Below are 17,100 nucleotides of genomic sequence, written 5' to 3'. Positions count from 1 at the left end.
TTTCCATCAGGAATAGCATTCTCCATGATTGTATTAATGAGATCCAAGACAGGAGGAAGGGCAGCATCAGAAGTAAATTTTTAATATTTATTGCAGATCGACTACAGGTAATGCATAACTATCTGCAGTGCAGTTAGATCTAAGTCATGATGGCTCATCATTTAACTGTAGTGTCAATTTGGTGCCACATGTGTTTTTATTTGTGATGAGTCATCACGACTTGGATGTACCTGCACTGAAGATAGCAACACAGTAGCTGAAATCAATCTGCAACAAAAACTTTAAAAATTTATGAGTGATGCTGCCCTTCTTCCTATGATGGATCTCATAACTTTTTAGTTTTAGAGTGTCCCCACAGGAGATTGTTCAACGATTCGTATCATTCTTTTGCAGACTAAGATATTCCATTGTGAACCACATCACTCTTCTCTAGATCTTCTGCCTCCTTCATTACTCTAACTTGGGAGCAATTCCAGATGGGTCAACACTATTTAGATGATAGTTTTATAAGCAACTTCATTCAAGATTAAGACATACTTTGTGTTTGTGTGTGTGTGTGTTTGTTTTCTGCCATCACACAGTGGGTAGATTTTCTTATCTATCCAATTACATTATATTGTCAAAAACTGATATTCTCATTGTTATACTAGTCTAATATTTGCTTTTCCCACATATTTAATACATTATCTTTTTGTTGAAAGTCAGCTGAACTGACCCGTGAGTAATTACAGGACTTCCTGTAGTTAACAACAATTTTTAAATGATGTAACTCTTGGAATCCCACCACATGTATTGATGTACAAGTAAATTTAATTACACATACATCTAGTGATGTCATTAGGGGCAGCATGGAGAGAGACAGTTGTTGGCACCACGTCACGTGGGTAACAACAGCAGCAGATTTACTGACTACCGTGGACCACCTTGGCCTGACTTGTCTCCACTCATTGATGTATACTACATGCTCTCAGGTGGATTTCTTAAAGATGACTTCATGATACTTGGCTATTTTATTGACAATGATTTTGATTTGCACTAGCATGAAGATAAGAGTCCACTGAACTTTGTCGATATTTTCCAAGACTCAGTATTTCAGAGCTCATGCTAATCTTTTATCCTATTGTGTGCAACTAACAGAGGTATTTAGATGGGAGCAAAAGATTCTGTACATCAAAATAAATGCTTGTACATTGTTGGTTAACATTGAAATGACGAGCGATTTGCTCCTGGCATGCTGTCCTCAGTTACAGTATGTCTATAAAATTCCCCGTCTGACAATGCAAAAAGTGAGTACAAAATTTTTAAAAAATGAAGCAATATTTTTATTCTTGAACATACATGCCAAAGAAAAAGTAAAATGAAAAATACACTAGTTCATGTTAGAATACAAGCAACAAGTTTTGCAGTAATTTGTTTCATCCAAATAGCACAACATTCTGACAGAGTAACTATTCTAATGTATTTTCTAAGCAAATCCTGCAACTGATTTATCCTAATCGAGAAATCAGTAAGGTTTTAACACAAAAACATACACATGCTCTGATTTTTATTGGCTAAGAATAAAATGAACTCAGATGAGATAATATCTTCAGTGATAAGACCGCAGTGTGACCTCACCAGCCAGACATCACAGTAGTGGGAGTGGGGGAGTGTGTGTAAGTGAGTGAGTGAGAAAGCGTGTGTGTGTGTGTGTGTGTGTGTGTGTGTGTGTGTGTGTGTGTGTGTGTGTGTGTGTGTGTGTGTGTGAGTGTGTGTGTGTGGGGGGGGTCTATTTCTGATGAAGGTCTTGTTGCCCAAAAGCTTAGTTTCTGACTTTCTTCTTGTTGTGCCTATCTGTGACTCAGCATCCCCGTTATATGGTGAGTAACAACTATCCTTTTCATAATACTGTAACAAGACTACATGTAGGCTGGCCTGAATGAGGAACAGACTTAATTTGTCACTGAACAGTATTTTTACATGACAGATTTTTGATGCTGATGTTCTATCTAGTATCTGCTACTTTTCCTGCAGTTACACAACGTATACAAGTATCAACACAGTGTGACAAATGTGATTATACAGTAAATAAAACAATTAAATGCAGAAAAAATAATGAAAGGAACCATCAAACAAAACTCACAATTTTATCATCCTGGATGAGATCCCACAGTAAAGTATTTCCTGGCTTGCACACTGCATCCATCTTAATATGAGTACCCTCTGCCCGCATCATCTTTGGCGTGTGAAAGCGAGAGTGGAATGCCATGTGCTGCACAGGTAATGTGTGAGCCTGCTCTCAATAACAAAAATTATCTTAATAAAATAAAACACAATAATTAGGATAGCAACTTCTAACAAATTATGGAGTTCGATTTCAAGTGTTTTTAAATCTATAAAATAAAGTGAACAGAACTTAACAACATTATGCAATTACAATTTACTTTGGTGATGGTATACAGTTCCTTTTCTTTTCTCCTTTCAAAACTGATTTTAAGAACATTTTTACCAACACCTTTGAAGAACAAACATTTTGTCACACTGATTTCTTATTGTCTATTTGCCAATATAGTCTTCAAATGCCAAGAATTTCTTAGACTGTTCATCCAATCTACATTTCATGCAATTTGATGATTGACATGTGACCCTATCTCACCTAGAGGTCTTTTTTTTCTTTCCGGATACTAATTTTTTAGAATGCAGCATGCTGGTGTATGTTTTCACGAAAATAATTGCAACACAGAGCATCTAAAGTTTGAACTTTAATGGACTTCCCTACAGATAAAAGAATGAAGATAGAAATACATAACTGAGGATAAAATGAACTTTAACACTGCTGATAATGAACAATGGAAAGGAGAATCACTGTTGCAATATGTAGCTTGTATCACAATATGCATTTTTTTTAACCATATCAGAGTAAAATATGATGTGACATTTTGCATTACAGACCCTCAGCAATATTTTCATTTCTGATGTATAAATGGCAGGAGATCTGCTTCATATTAATGTTCAGTGAGTTACACTTTTTTGAAGACCTTTTAAGTTATGTCTGCCACTGTTAAAACTTTATTGTGTGTCTTTGCAGCTATGTTGCCAAATGCTGGTAGGTCAAAGTAATTTCTTTCTATGAAAAGGTTATGTTTGTCAATATGTATGTATAATGAGACACGGAGGAGGGCTCCTTACAGACAGTGTGAACAAAGTATCTGGGAATGTTGGGATTAAGATCTGTAACGAATGCCCTGCACCATCAGGCAATTCTTCACTCCTTTTACTTGGAATGAGGAAATGTTAATGCCTTCTGCTCTCAGCTCAGGACAGATTACAGAAGATAGCTGTGAATCGCAGATATATTTTCCAAAGATGAAACCAAATATTTTGAACTTAACCTCACATGAGGCACTGTTACACACAGAAAGCATAAAATCACCTTTATACCCGCATATCATATTTTGAACTTGCCACTGTGTAACACCTTTATTATAAGATATCAGTCACACAGAAAACCACTTACCTATATTTAAGCTTACATGGGACATGGTGTAATTTTTATTTGCTCTAGTGATGTGGCTGCCATCTCCTTCCAATTTTGTTCAAAAACAGCAGGTTTGGTCCAATCTGACAGCAAGATCAATAAATGAAATTTATGATTCTAATTTGTCACTGGGCAGCCATCAGTTTTATATGCAAATGTTACAAAAAAAATTCACTATATGGGGCGAAGGATATAAAGTATCAAGCAAGGTACTAGTCTATTTACATACAAACAACAGGCATATTTCAGCCAGCATGCCAATAAAAAATGAAAAGACTGCAACCTTTTTCCTACAAAATTCAAATGATATGCCTATAAAATCTATCTGTCTTTCAACCAGATGGAAGAGGAAACCTACTCTACAAAAGTTACAAATCCAAACTCTGTAGTATCTATGAGTTCTTACAGCATATCAATAAAAGAAACTAATACTCTTCATTCTTAAGCAAAAATGATGAAATGATAACAATAATTTATACAGTTAACAACAATCACTAATCATCAAACCTGATAAACTGTGTCTGTGACCACAATCACCTAACTGAAAGCAAGGACCTAAAGCACATACTAATGGTTGTACTTACCTAAAATAGGACTCTCAATTGGGCTGAGAGCAATGAGAAAAGGATGAAACTCAATTTTCTGCTTTTGGAAGCAAAGACTTCTTTTCAGAAGCTAAAGATACGCAAAAAGAAAAGATGATATGGTTTCACAGAAAGAAAATGTAAACAATCAATGCATCCCCTTAACATATGTCATTTCTCATTGCTTTTTTAGTTAAGACTGACATTCAGTACAGTTTTATTATACAATGCTTGTGCAGTCACCTGGTAGGAAACAATTGCGGTCAACTATTACCCCTTTCTCCATAAACTACTAATAGTGAGAATTCTTTGAGAGTGGATATAGCACCAAAAGAAGTAGAAACAGAAGGAGGGTGGTGGTGCTGCTGGTGGTCGAGGAGGAGGAGGAGGAGGAGGAGGAGGAGGAGGAGGAGGAGGGAGGGGGGGGGGGGAAGAAGAAAGAGTTCTGAGAGAAAGAAAAGAAAGGAAATCTGGTGCAAAAAGTGAATTATAACAAACAACTAAGCTTTCAGATTGTGCTGCACTGCTTTGGAAATAAATGCAAATTGTGCTTGTGCACTCCAACAAATATATGAATAATATTAAGTTCATGATAGTGTGACATTCAGTCTATCAATATAACTCACTTCCAGTTACTGTTAGTGTGACATTCAATCTATTAAGATAACTTACTTCCAGTTACTTAACTTATGAGAGTATCATCTTAGTAACAGCTCACAACATCCCTGTCTTTCAAGAGATAAAAAGGTAGTCTACAGCTGGTTTCCTTCAGACTGACTGCATGCAGCTTTCTTGTACTATCTCAAACAGTTTCTTTCATCACAGCCCTAAACTGAAAGAAACTCCTCTTTAGTTTCTAAGTAAGGCATCTTTGATTCCAAAATATTCAGTATCACCTTTTTCATTCTCGCATTTCTCTCACCAAAATCTCAACACAGTACAATGTTGATTTGCATCAAAGGCACTGCACTGCTCCTGTGATTTTCAGAAACTAATTCACTATTGTGTTACAGTTTCCTTGAAGATTTTTTTTCCCATTTAAAATAATCTTGTTGAACGTACAAACACACACTCTCTCTCTCTCTCTCTCTCTCTCTCTCTCTCTCTCTCTCTCTCTCTCTCTCACTCCCCCCCCCCCCCCCCCCCCTCCCTACCTACATTGCACTAACAACCTAAATACTCACACTTCAGTAGATCAGACTATTACTATTCAAAAGTGTTCCTTTTCCTTAACCAGGAAGTGTTGTACTTCAGTCAAATGCAAAAATAAAATTGCAGTGTCAGTAGTAATGCTGTGATACAAGAAATTCTTACATAACATTCTTGAAGGAATGTTCTTTGCTAGAATGTTACTTCTCTCCAAAATGTATTACCTAGTACTAGATGCAGATACCTTTCTGTATAACACCCTACCTGTGCCTGAGCTGCCAATTGTACGAGTTCATCTTCACATGGAGATTCTTCCCCTTCAAAGTCTGCCATGTTCTTTTCTGATTTATTGCTCATCCTTGATGAATAGCTACCTTCTTCACCACTCATCATTTCGTCCATAAGCTCCCTGTAACATATTAGTTATGTGCACAAAGCAGGATAAGTGAGAGAACATAGCATGGTTTTTGATGACAGGAAAATCATAATTAATCATAAAAGATTTTAAGGACATTCTGTCTGTGATACGATTTTTCTGCCCTTCATCACTTGCCTAAGGACAGAAAAAGAAAAGTTAAAATAACTGTAATTCAGACACAGTTTTTCTCAGCTCTTACTCCTGCGTCTGGTATGGTAGTACACAGTACTAATTATTGTAATTATAGTTATTATTTTGTCATGTAAGCAACAGAAAACTGATTTCAAATTTATGTTATAAACAATTTTCCTGTAAAATGTTTCACTTCATTTGAATCTGGGTCTTCATCTGTGCAGCTGTACTTGTTCAAACAATTTGCACACGCTGAATAAATGGGCTATGTGGCACTGATCTCCAACTGTATAGCTTATCTGTACAGGACTACTTCCTGCCCTGTTCACCAGAGGCACACATTCTCATCAGCAACATACCTCTCATGCTCTTAAAAATATGTATTTGACTTAAATTTTGTGTAAATTATTTATTTACTTTAGTTCAGGTCATTTATATTTTAAAACAACTTGCAGACTATTTTTGTTTTTTTAAGCCTGTTTTACACGTGCACCGGATGGTCACAATCGACTACTCGAAATGCTTGCACCTTTTGTGCTTTTGTATGTATCAGCAACTGGTCGTGATGCATGTGTGTGTATGGTGTCAATATTCTAGAGATTGTTCCGAGTGTGGGGGTCTAAATTTCGGAGTATGCTGCATACTGCACATGTACAGAAACAAGGGACTATGGTGGTGTCTGCTAACATTAGAAGTTAACCTATACCTGTCCAAGCTCACGCATGTTACAGAAATGGATTTTGTGCTTTTGTTACTTCTTAATCTTTGCCATGTTGTTGTTGTTGTTGTTGTTCCTCCCCCAAATAACACACTGAAAAGTTATATAAGGTCCAGGTATTTTTTCCTACTAGTGTTCTTCAACAAGAGAGATGAAAAATCTGAAACCAAAGCAGTATTTATCTTTTGCAGAGAAAAAGCCTACACTATTCATAAATAAGAACGCACACAGAAAAACTTGTTTTAATGAAAATTATTTTAACAGCAGAAGAGTCAGAATTATTTTATGGGAAAAGCAATTTTTAATGTTATTTTTTCATGTTATTTGACAATAAGCAAGAAATAAAGGATAGCGCAAAAAGGTACAATTTACTACATTCTAAATATTGTCTGATGTGTTTACAAGATATATTTTCTCCAGCAAATAAGTATCCTTTTAAAGAACTTACCACACAATCGTTGACAAAAACTTGCACTACTAATTCTGCTATGGTTATTAATAAAATCTAGTATCATTGCTCATTCCTACACTTTGTTACTAGATTTTCATTTCTTTTTCTTTCTTTTTTTTTCCTCTCTCTGTGAAAGGATAGTCCCCCATAATCTCACTTTCACCATTCAGATGTGATCTACACAGAAGACAGCTCTCACAATAAATGCAACTTCAGCACTGACACGTAAATGAAAATGACTACTAAAAACAGACAAGATCCAGTACAGGAATGAAAGACCAGAGCACTGCAGTGGACTCACTTTTCTCAAGTAGTCAATCGAGATAAGAAAGTTGCTCATGTAAAAGGGACTTTAGATAGCTATAAGGTGAACATGATCATCATGTCACCCCCATTGGTACTCTGACTATACATTATACACACGGTGTATGTGCGGAAAGGAAAAGAAGTTTCCAGATTTTTCCCGGGAATCCCAAATAAAAAGACTTTTTTCCAGGCAAAAACATACTTTTTGCATTTTATGTGACAGTATACTTTCCCTGGAAAACTTATTAATCCTTCAATTTGTAAAGATTTTATACACCGTACAGAATGATGTGGCACTTAAGGTAACAAAACCCAAAAGGGGGGGAGGGGGGCGGAAGGAATGTATTTTGGGAATATCTTTGATGTGCAGCAGCATGTACAGGGTGTAGGGCATACGTAGTCAGCCCTAGCAACATCACTGTTAAACAGCATGAACACACAAATAGGAAACGTTAACCGTTTAAATTGATGTACATAGAGTCTAACTACAGGAAAAGCTAAGCTTCCACATATAACATCGATCTTTTCTTGCATGTGTTAACCTTCAAGATATATCAGACACAAATGTGCCAATAAAATTTTAAATAATGACATAAATTTCTGGCCTTATGGGTCTGAAGTTTTGCTAAGTGGCTGTTCCTCAAAGTTTTAAGTTTGGAATGAGAGTCAAATGATCTGTGATTTAAGAAATTCATTGCACATTCTCACACATAACACAATTCATCTTGCGTAAAAGGAAATTTACTTTGAAAAAAATGCTTCTTAAACCATCATTCGCAACATTTTCCCACGACCTTTTAGAAATGTGAACAGCTGTGACATTACGCTCATTGAAAGAAGTTTGTTGTTTTGAAATACTGCGTAGTCTTCGTCCTTTAGACTTTGACACATTTTGCTGTCGGCAGACGTTTGTTTGCACACTATGTTTTGTTGTTGTAAATGGAGCATTTTCTTTGCAACTTAAGTTTTATTTTGGCGTTTTATTGCTGCATATTATTCTGCAGTAACAAGCTAAAGTAAAATTCTTTGTTACTTTTCAATTCTTACCAGTCAAAATTACATCACTTTAATTGAAAACTAAAACAATGAAAAATTACTGGAATTCTAAAACATTTCAGAATTTTTCCTGGTTTTCTCACAGATGAAAAAAATACTGGGTTTTCCCTGGATTTCCCAGGGCATATATACCCTGCATACAGTTCAAAGTGAGTGTAGAACAACCATTACACAAAGAAATGAGCTAAAATAACTTTAATGACACTACTGCACTGTCTCAAAGTGTGAAATTATTAATTCTCAAATTACTTTTCGAGATGATAAGATGGATACATCATTGGAGTTCCCACATGTGAAAGTAACTGATAGTGTCTGGGATGCATTAGGATTGGTTAATTACACTCTTATCAGCTGCCACCCAGGACTCGTATAGACCTCCTACCACGTTCTTCAGAATTCAGAAACAGAGCTCTTGAAGCATCTCATGGGGAACATACCACATGTGCAATGAACAAGTGTGGCACACAGGGATAACCATTAACTTTTCTAGTGTTTTTGAAGAGGTTATTCTGGTTATTTTTCATTTTAATATGATGAAGAATATAATTGTAACTACATTCCTGAAAATAGTATTGTTGTCAATGGAACAAACTGATATGATGCTATCATTAAATAAATTTGCCAGGAATAGAATCTCATACGAGTAGTTACATTATCATTCATTCAACTGTCAGCAACAATAGCTTTGTAATAAGGATTTATTAGCAAGTTTTCCATGATTTCTATTTACAGTTTCTTTTATTTCAGTAATAGACATACCCATATTTACAAGTCACAATACCATTTTAATATACCTGTGAGCCTGATAGTTTCTCATATATGGACGGCAGTCATGAATCTGTGATCCCTGTACAAGACTGGCCAGTTCTGTCATCACAGCACCTTGAGTTGAATCGTGAGAGCTATCATGAGAATGATCTTCTATTATCTCAACTAGATCTGGTCCACAGTCTCTGGAAAAACAGTGACAACAGCTATTCAGAATGCTAAAATGAGCGAACCCTTCCACACAAATATACAAAACATTCAACTGATCCCAAGTTGGTATTATACTCTGCATTTTTCACCCTTCCTCTGAAAAGTTAAAATACAAGTGCAGCCAGAAGCAAATGGCTTGCTAACATCTGTAAGGTCAGGATTTAACAGTTTGTGAGACAGACCAATCTTCAGCTGCCAACATATGGTTCATGAACATTAAGTTCCCTACAGCCAATCAATGGCCAATGTAACTTTTCAAACTCCATTTTGAAGCTTCACACTCAACAGATCTAACAGAAACACCTCGACTTGAATTCAGTTGCAGAGCAGCTACACTATTAAAAGGCACATCATCAATTTACCAACACCGTAGCTCAATACTCTGCCAAAATGGGAAAAATAAAAAAAGTGTAGTGCAGTTTGCATATATCTCATATAATAAACTGTGTAAAACTTTTATATCCTTTGTCTGACCAACAGCTATTGACAGTTGTTCAGAATTATTAGAAGTAATTTTGAAGAGGGCAAAGATGCTTTCAAAGGCAAAAAATTATCACACAAATGGCTACAGCACACCTCTTGACTGGCGGACAAACTGATTGAATTAAATTTTACGAAGTACAATTCAAAAGTGACTTTGCAAATCAGGACCCTGACCTCCTTTTCAGAGTAAGCTCTTTCTTAAGCCTATGTTAAGTCAGTGATATTGGATGTTGTTACATACACTTTTAAGAAAATTACAAAATTATAAGATGATAAGTGAATCACAATGTATGAACCATGAGATTTATAAGTAATATGTTGAAATAAAAAGCAAATGAGAAAACTACAATAATTGAAATGTGATTTGCTGAAAGGTGGTCCATAGCACAGTGAGAGAGTGCTATCATCAGCACTAGCATAAGGCACAAATGAAGGTAGTGAGGGAGAAGAAGCACAAAGAGAAGGTGGTGGTGGTGTGAGAAAAAGATCTTGAGGTATGGGGCAATAGGAGGTGTGGGAGGGCAGGTTGGGGGTGAACAGAGGAAGGAAGGCAGGAAGGATAGTGGACATGTTTAATTGAGAGATGTCAGGGAGACAATGGCAGAGCAGATGAAAAGAAGGAAATTAACATGGCAAGTAAATATACAATACAAGATTAATGAAATATTTACACTGAGAAAAAAATATTCAAACAAACCTAGTGCTAACACAAGTTCTTAAGTTTCTATACTGGATTTCAGTTCTGTATGGTAGATAATATTCTGCACTGCATTGTTAATGGAGAAGAAAGAACCATTTAAGGTTTTCCAATAAAGCAGTAATTCTGTTAGAGAGAGCAGAGAACTGGAAAGATCAGCTCGACTGGATAGATGGTGTCTTGAAAAGAAATTATGAGATGACCCTCAATTAAAGGAAAACAAGTGTAATGGACTGAAATCAAACTAAATCTGGTTACGTTCAGAGAATTAGATTAGGAAGAGAAGATGCCAAGAGTAGTAAACAGCATGTAAAAGGAGGATGCCAGTAGCAAGAACAGTTATTCTAAAAAAAAGAAGGGCCATTCCGTGCCAAGTGGTCTAATATCGAGAAATGTTCCCACATGACCATAATGGAGTTTGATGAAATTTTGTATGAACATTCACACATGTTCTCAATGAACACTGGTAAAGTTTCAGATTCAGAAATTCAATACTTTCGGAGATACAGTCACTTGTTTAAGACCATAGCACAGCTTTCTATAGTGCATCCTTGAATTTTCAGCAACTTTGAGACGAGATATCTCTGTAAGTATTTGCATGAAAGAAACAAAACTTGGCCATCTTGTATAACTTTTAGAGCTCTTTAAAGTAAAATATCAAGAAAAGGATTTCTGAGCAATTTTCATATATATAATTTGAAGCAAAGTTGGGCGAAAACATAGCTGTTTAAAAAAAGCGAACTTTAGTTTTTTATATCTCCAAAAGTAATTGTGGGATGTACATGAAACTTTGCACACCATAACTCACCAACACAAGGTCTTAGAATATAAAATTTCATTCTCCTATTGCTTTCCATTATTTCACAAATCTAGGGTAAAGTTGACGATTTTTCAAAAAGTGCTAAAAATGGGTATTTTAGTCAAATTTTTCAAAAAAGTGTTTTCTCCAAACTCTTCTAAACTATGGTCATTAGAAAGAGCATATTCTAAACTACCTAGAAAAGTGGATTTGGTTTTGCAATGCAAGCATATAAGGCCCTAAAAAGTAGCATCATCAAAGAGGTCCACTGGAAGTTTGAACACATTTTTCTGGCACTCAAATTATACCTGAAACCTTTTATTATGCCTAATAAATGTTTATTGGTGCCTTGAGTAATTGAAATAAAAATATCTGGCAAATAGGCAATGAGACTGTCAGAAAAACTTGAAAACTATGAGAAGTAGCCCTTCTGCTTTTATCTTAAGTGTTCATCTGCATACAACTCTTCTCATTTACTACCTTGGTAAATACATAACCACTAGTTTCACAGAGAAAATTCACAAGATTCACTGTTTATAGAAAATATAATGGCAACATTTACTTTAACAATCAGATTGTTTCATTATTGTGAGCCTTGTATGAACAATCAGTATTTCAGTGGGGTGTTTGCAGCATAGTGAGTGGGTTCTCTTGACTGAGTGTTGCTTGTTAAGTGATTTGTAAGACCATCAAAGTTTGTAATCTAATTTACAAAAAATTGTTTTGATTGTGTCTTTTATAGCATATATCTCTTATTAGATTTTTTCATTGGTATTATACATTGTGTATAATTTCATTCAGTAGCAATTTGTCTGAAATTTAAGCAGATTATAATTTGCACTTAGAGGCCAAATACATTATTTAGTTACTGATTAGAGATGGATGCAAAAGGGAACAGCATACCTTCCTGTTCAATTGGGCAAAGAGATAGTGGAACAAAGTGTCATGTCACTTTTTTTGTCAAAAAAGCTGCTTTAAAATGGTTTGCAGATTTTAGTGATGAGGAAAAAGAGTTGTTGGTCCGACGTTCTGAAGCAAAGCTGGACAATACCTCTCAAGTTTGCCTACACCATGAAGCCCTGTTATTGACACAATATGAGAGGTTAAAAAAAAAAAAAAATGCTTCAAACCCCTTTGGGAAGGTGAATCATAATGTTAAGGCAGGAATTCGCACTCTTGATACTGAAACAGCTAATAAGGCTTCTGATATGTTGAAGAAGCAGCTTGTTAATAACATAAAGCCAGGTCAGAAAATTTGTCTGGCTTGCAGGACTACCTTAAATAATCTTAAATAAACACTTGGATGAAGCTTTATCAGCCTCATGATCACATTCTGATGAGGACTTTACACCAAAAGAATAATTAAATAGTAGCTTATTGTCTATCGGTATATCAACCCTGAAGAGAACAGTAAGCTACAGAGATAAGCCCCAATATGTGAAGAAGAAAACTCAAAAGGCTCAAAATGCGATTAAAAACAGAATTGTAAATGCAATGGGAGTAAACCGACAAATTGAAGATGCTAGTGAAATTAAGGAATGTGGAAGCTGTGCCGACTACGCACATTTGCTAACTGAACTGAAAGCCAAGATGCAGAATGCAATTCATAAAGAACAGATGCAAATTTTAACCTTGGGACAGTCAGACGAACAGCAGGTCAGTTTGGCATGTCCGAAAGAATGGTGAAGAATGCTCGGAAGATTAAGGCAGAGAAGGGCATTCTGGCACTTCCCGAAAATAGGCAAAGCAGGAAATTACCAGTATAAGTTGCTAGTAGAGTGTGAAATTTTTTTGAAGATGATGAGTATAGTAGGGCGTGCCCTGGAAAAAAAGATAGTATTTCAGTTAGACTTTTAGATAGAAAGACATACATTCAGAAAAGATTGTTACTTTGCAATTTACGGGAAACGTATGTTATCTATAATAAATATAAATGGTCCAGAAATAGGGTTCTCAAAGTTTTGTGAATTTAGACCTAAATGGTGTGTAACAGTAGGATCAGCCGGAATGCATGCAGTTTGCATCTGTGCAATTCACCAAAATGTTAAGCTTATGCTTAGCGGAGTTGGTATACGTGAAAATTATAAGGAGATTCTCAGCAAGGCAGTTTGCAGTTTGAACTCTAAACAGTGCATGCTACATCGCTGTGAAAGGTGCCCGGGCCCGAAGCTATAGCATCTGAAATTGCCAGCTATTTCCTAGATCATGAGCCACAGGAAGTTATTGTGTTTAAGCAATGGATACATACCGATCGGGCCACACTGGACACGAAGCAAATGGTAGTGGATGAATTTATTGACGATGTAAAAAATAAAATATGGAGTCTGCCATGCCATCATTACATTGCCAAGCATCAAAGCTCGCATCTTAAAGCCCTTAAGTGTCATCTGAAAGATGAAGAGTTGTTATCCTAATGGATTTTGCAGAAAATTATTCTTTTATCATTCAGGATGCTGTGCAAGGCTTCCACTGGGACAATAGTCAAGCAACAATTCATCCATTCGTTATCTACTTTCGTCAAAATGAGACAGTAGAATCCTTAAGTTTTTGCATTATCAGTGATTGTTTGCAGCATTACACTATTAAAGTTCACGTTTTTATCAAGGAGCTCATCAAATATATAAAAGCATGGTTTGCACAGATATCCCACATTCATTATTTCAGTGATGGCTCCAGTGCTCAATATAAAAATTTCAAGAATTTCCTAAATTTGTGCTATCATAAGAGTGATTTTGGAATGACAGCCGAATGGAATTTTTTTGCTACTAGTCACGGGAAATCACCTTGTGATGGGATTGGAGGTACAACAAAGTGGTTAGCAGCAAGAGCAAGCTTGCAACGACCACTTAATGGACAAATTCTTACTCCCCTATATCTGTTTCACTTCTGCTCTGAAAACATTAATGGAATTAAATTTGTTTTCGTCGCTAAAGATGAAATTGAAAAAAATATTGTGTCACAAGAAGAGAGGTTTAAACTTGAACAAACTAACATGCACTAGAGAAAATCATCACTGTTTACATATTCATGAAACAACAATTCAGGCCAGCAGAGTTTCAAATGATCGTTGATCTTTTCTAGCTAAAATAGGTCACAGTAATGAAGGAGGCATATTAATGTCTGCTCTCCAACCAGGACAATATGTTGCATGCCTCTATGAAAACGTGTGGTGGATTGGGAATATCTGTGAGACCTCCACAGAGCAAAGGGATGCATTAATAAACTTTATGCATCCACATGGTCCAGCAAATTCATTTTATTGGCCATCAAGAAGTGACAAGTGCTGGGTTCCGGAACACCACATTATTGCAGTTATTCCAGCTCCATCAGTAAATTCGTCTGGCCGGCAATACACCATTCCTCTTTATATTCATTAGAAAATTAATGTAGCATATCAAAAATTGAAATAGGTTAGAGGAAACAATCTAAGGAACCCAAGAGTGTCTTCTAATTTTACACAGAGCACTTAAATAATTTTACTATTAGGCTTGGAAACCTGTGTAAAGAAACCCTTATCAGGCTTAGGATCCTGTGGTAAAGAAACCCATCCGTGGCTGTTGTTGCTAAGCTATCGGGCGTGGCCCCCATGGTAACGGGAATGCTGATTTTCTCAGATGAAATGAAACTAGCAGTGGTTAAGCCACCATGGACCATAGCAACTCTTTTATACACTTCTTTTCCATCAGTAAGCTGGTGTTGTTCATTAAACAGGCAACTAATAAATAGATGATTATGCAAATAAATTCTATGATTTACATTCATTCTTAATAATAATTTTGTGTGTGTGTGTGTGTGTGTGTGTGTGTGTGTGTGTGTGTGTGTGAGAGAGAGAGAGAGGGGGGGGGGAGGTGACAATTAAGAAATAACATTGTTTCTATTTTTATTCTTTTGCTATTCAGACTTAAGCTAGGCCCTATTCATCAGGACTTCTTATTTCACTTATCCCAGACATTAATAATCATGTATAAGGCAAAATAAAAGATTTCAGGTATAATTTGAGTGCCAGAAAAATGTGTTCAAACTTCCAGTGCACCTCTTTGATGATGCTACTTTTTAGGGCCTTATATGCTTGCATTGCAAAACCAAATCCACTTTTCTAGATAGTTTAAAATATGCTCTTTCTAATGACCATAGTTTAGAAGAGTTTGGAGAAAACACTTTTTTGAAAAATTTGACTAAAAATACCCATTTTTAGCACTTCTTGAAAAATCGTGCACTTTACCCTAGATTTGTGAAATAATGGAAAGCAATAGGAGAATGAAATTTTATAATCTAAGACCTTGTGTTGGTGAGTTATGGTGTGCAAAGTTTCATGTACATTCCACAATTACTTTTGGAGATATAAAAAACTAAAGTTTGCATTTTTTTTAAACAGCTATTTTTTCACCCAACTTTGCTTCAAATTATCTACACTCCTGGAAATTGAAATAAGAACACCGTGAATTCATTGTCCCAGGAAGGAGAAACTTTATTGACACATTCCTGGGGTCAGATACATCACATGATCACACTGACAGAACCACAGGCACATAGACACAGGCAACAGAGCATGCACAATGTCGGCACTAGTACAGTGTATATCCACCTTTCGCAGCAATGCAGGCTGCTATTCTCCCATGGAGACGATCGTAGAGATGCTGGATGTAGTCCTATGGAACGGCTTGCCATGCCATTTCCACCTGGCGCCTCAGTTGGACCAGCGTTCGTGCTGGACGTGCAGACCGCGTGAGACGACGCTTCATCCAGTCCCAAACATGCTCAATGGGGGACAGATTCGGAGATCTTGCTGGCCAGGGTAGTTGACTTACACCTTCTAGAGCACGTTGGATGGCACGGGATACATGCGGACGTGCATTGTCCTGTTGGAACAGCAAGTTCCCTTGCCGGTCTAGGAATGGTAGAACGATGGGTTCGATGACGGTTTGGATGTACCGTGCACTATTCAGTGTCCCTCGACGATCACCAGTGGTGTACGGCCAGTGTAGGAGATCGCTCCCCACACCATGATGCCGGGTGTTGACCCTGTGTGCCTCGGTCGTATGCAGTCCTGATTGTGGCGCTCACCTGCACGGCGCCAAACACGCATACAACCATCAATGGCACCAAGGCAGAAGCGACTCTCATCGCTGAAGACGACACGTCTCCATTCGTCCCTCCATTCATGCCTGTCGCGACACCACTGGAGGCGGGCTGCACGATGTTGGGGCGTGAGCAGAAGACGGCCTAACGGTGTGCGGGACCGTAGCCCAGCTTCATGGAGACAATTGCGAATGGTCCTCGCCGATACCCCAGGAGCAACAGTGTCCCTAATTTGCTGGGAAGTAGCGGTGCGGTCCCCTACGGCACTGCGTAGGATCCTACGGTCTTGGCGTGCATCCGTGCGTCGCTGCGGTCCGGTCCCAGGTCGACGGGCACGTGCACCTTCCGCCGACCACTGGCGACAACATCGATGTACTGTGGAGACCTCACGCCCCACGTGTTGAGCAATTCGGCGGTACGTCCACCCGGCCTCCCGCATGCCCACTATACGCCCTCGCTCAAAGTCCGTCAACTGCACTTACGGTTCACGTCCACGCTGTCGCGGCATGCTACCAGTGTTAAAGACTGCGATGGAGCTCCGTATGCCACGGCAAACTGGCTAACACTGACGGCGGCGGTGCACAAATGCTGCGCAGCTAGCACCATTCGACGGCCAACACCGCGGTTCCTGGTGTGTCCGCTGTGCCGTGCGTGTGATCATTGCATGTACAGCCCTCTCGCAGTATCTGGAGCAAGTATGGTGGGTCTGACACACCGGTGTCAATGTGTTCTT

General features: G+C 37.6%; 1 protein-coding gene across 1 annotated transcript in view; it reads right to left on the bottom strand.

Moving 5' to 3' along the window:
- Positions 1–17,100, bottom strand: part of LOC126472697 (ubiquitin carboxyl-terminal hydrolase 34) — a 529,852-nt gene that overhangs the window by 423,651 nt on the left and 89,101 nt on the right. Inside the window, exons 13-15 of the mRNA XM_050099952.1 lie at positions 9,126–9,284; positions 5,515–5,659; positions 2,123–2,272 (exon numbers count right to left, since the gene is read on the bottom strand). Coding sequence (XP_049955909.1) covers positions 2,123–2,272; positions 5,515–5,659; positions 9,126–9,284 — 454 coding nt within the window. The remainder of the gene's footprint in view (positions 1–2,122; positions 2,273–5,514; positions 5,660–9,125; positions 9,285–17,100) is intronic.

This window comes from Schistocerca serialis, chromosome 1, assembly GCF_023864345.2.
Source record: "Schistocerca serialis cubense isolate TAMUIC-IGC-003099 chromosome 1, iqSchSeri2.2, whole genome shotgun sequence".
Taxonomy (NCBI): domain Eukaryota; kingdom Metazoa; phylum Arthropoda; class Insecta; order Orthoptera; family Acrididae; genus Schistocerca; species Schistocerca serialis.
The sequence above is the reverse complement of the archived record's forward strand: the minus strand, read 5'-3'. Positions and strand labels throughout refer to the sequence as shown.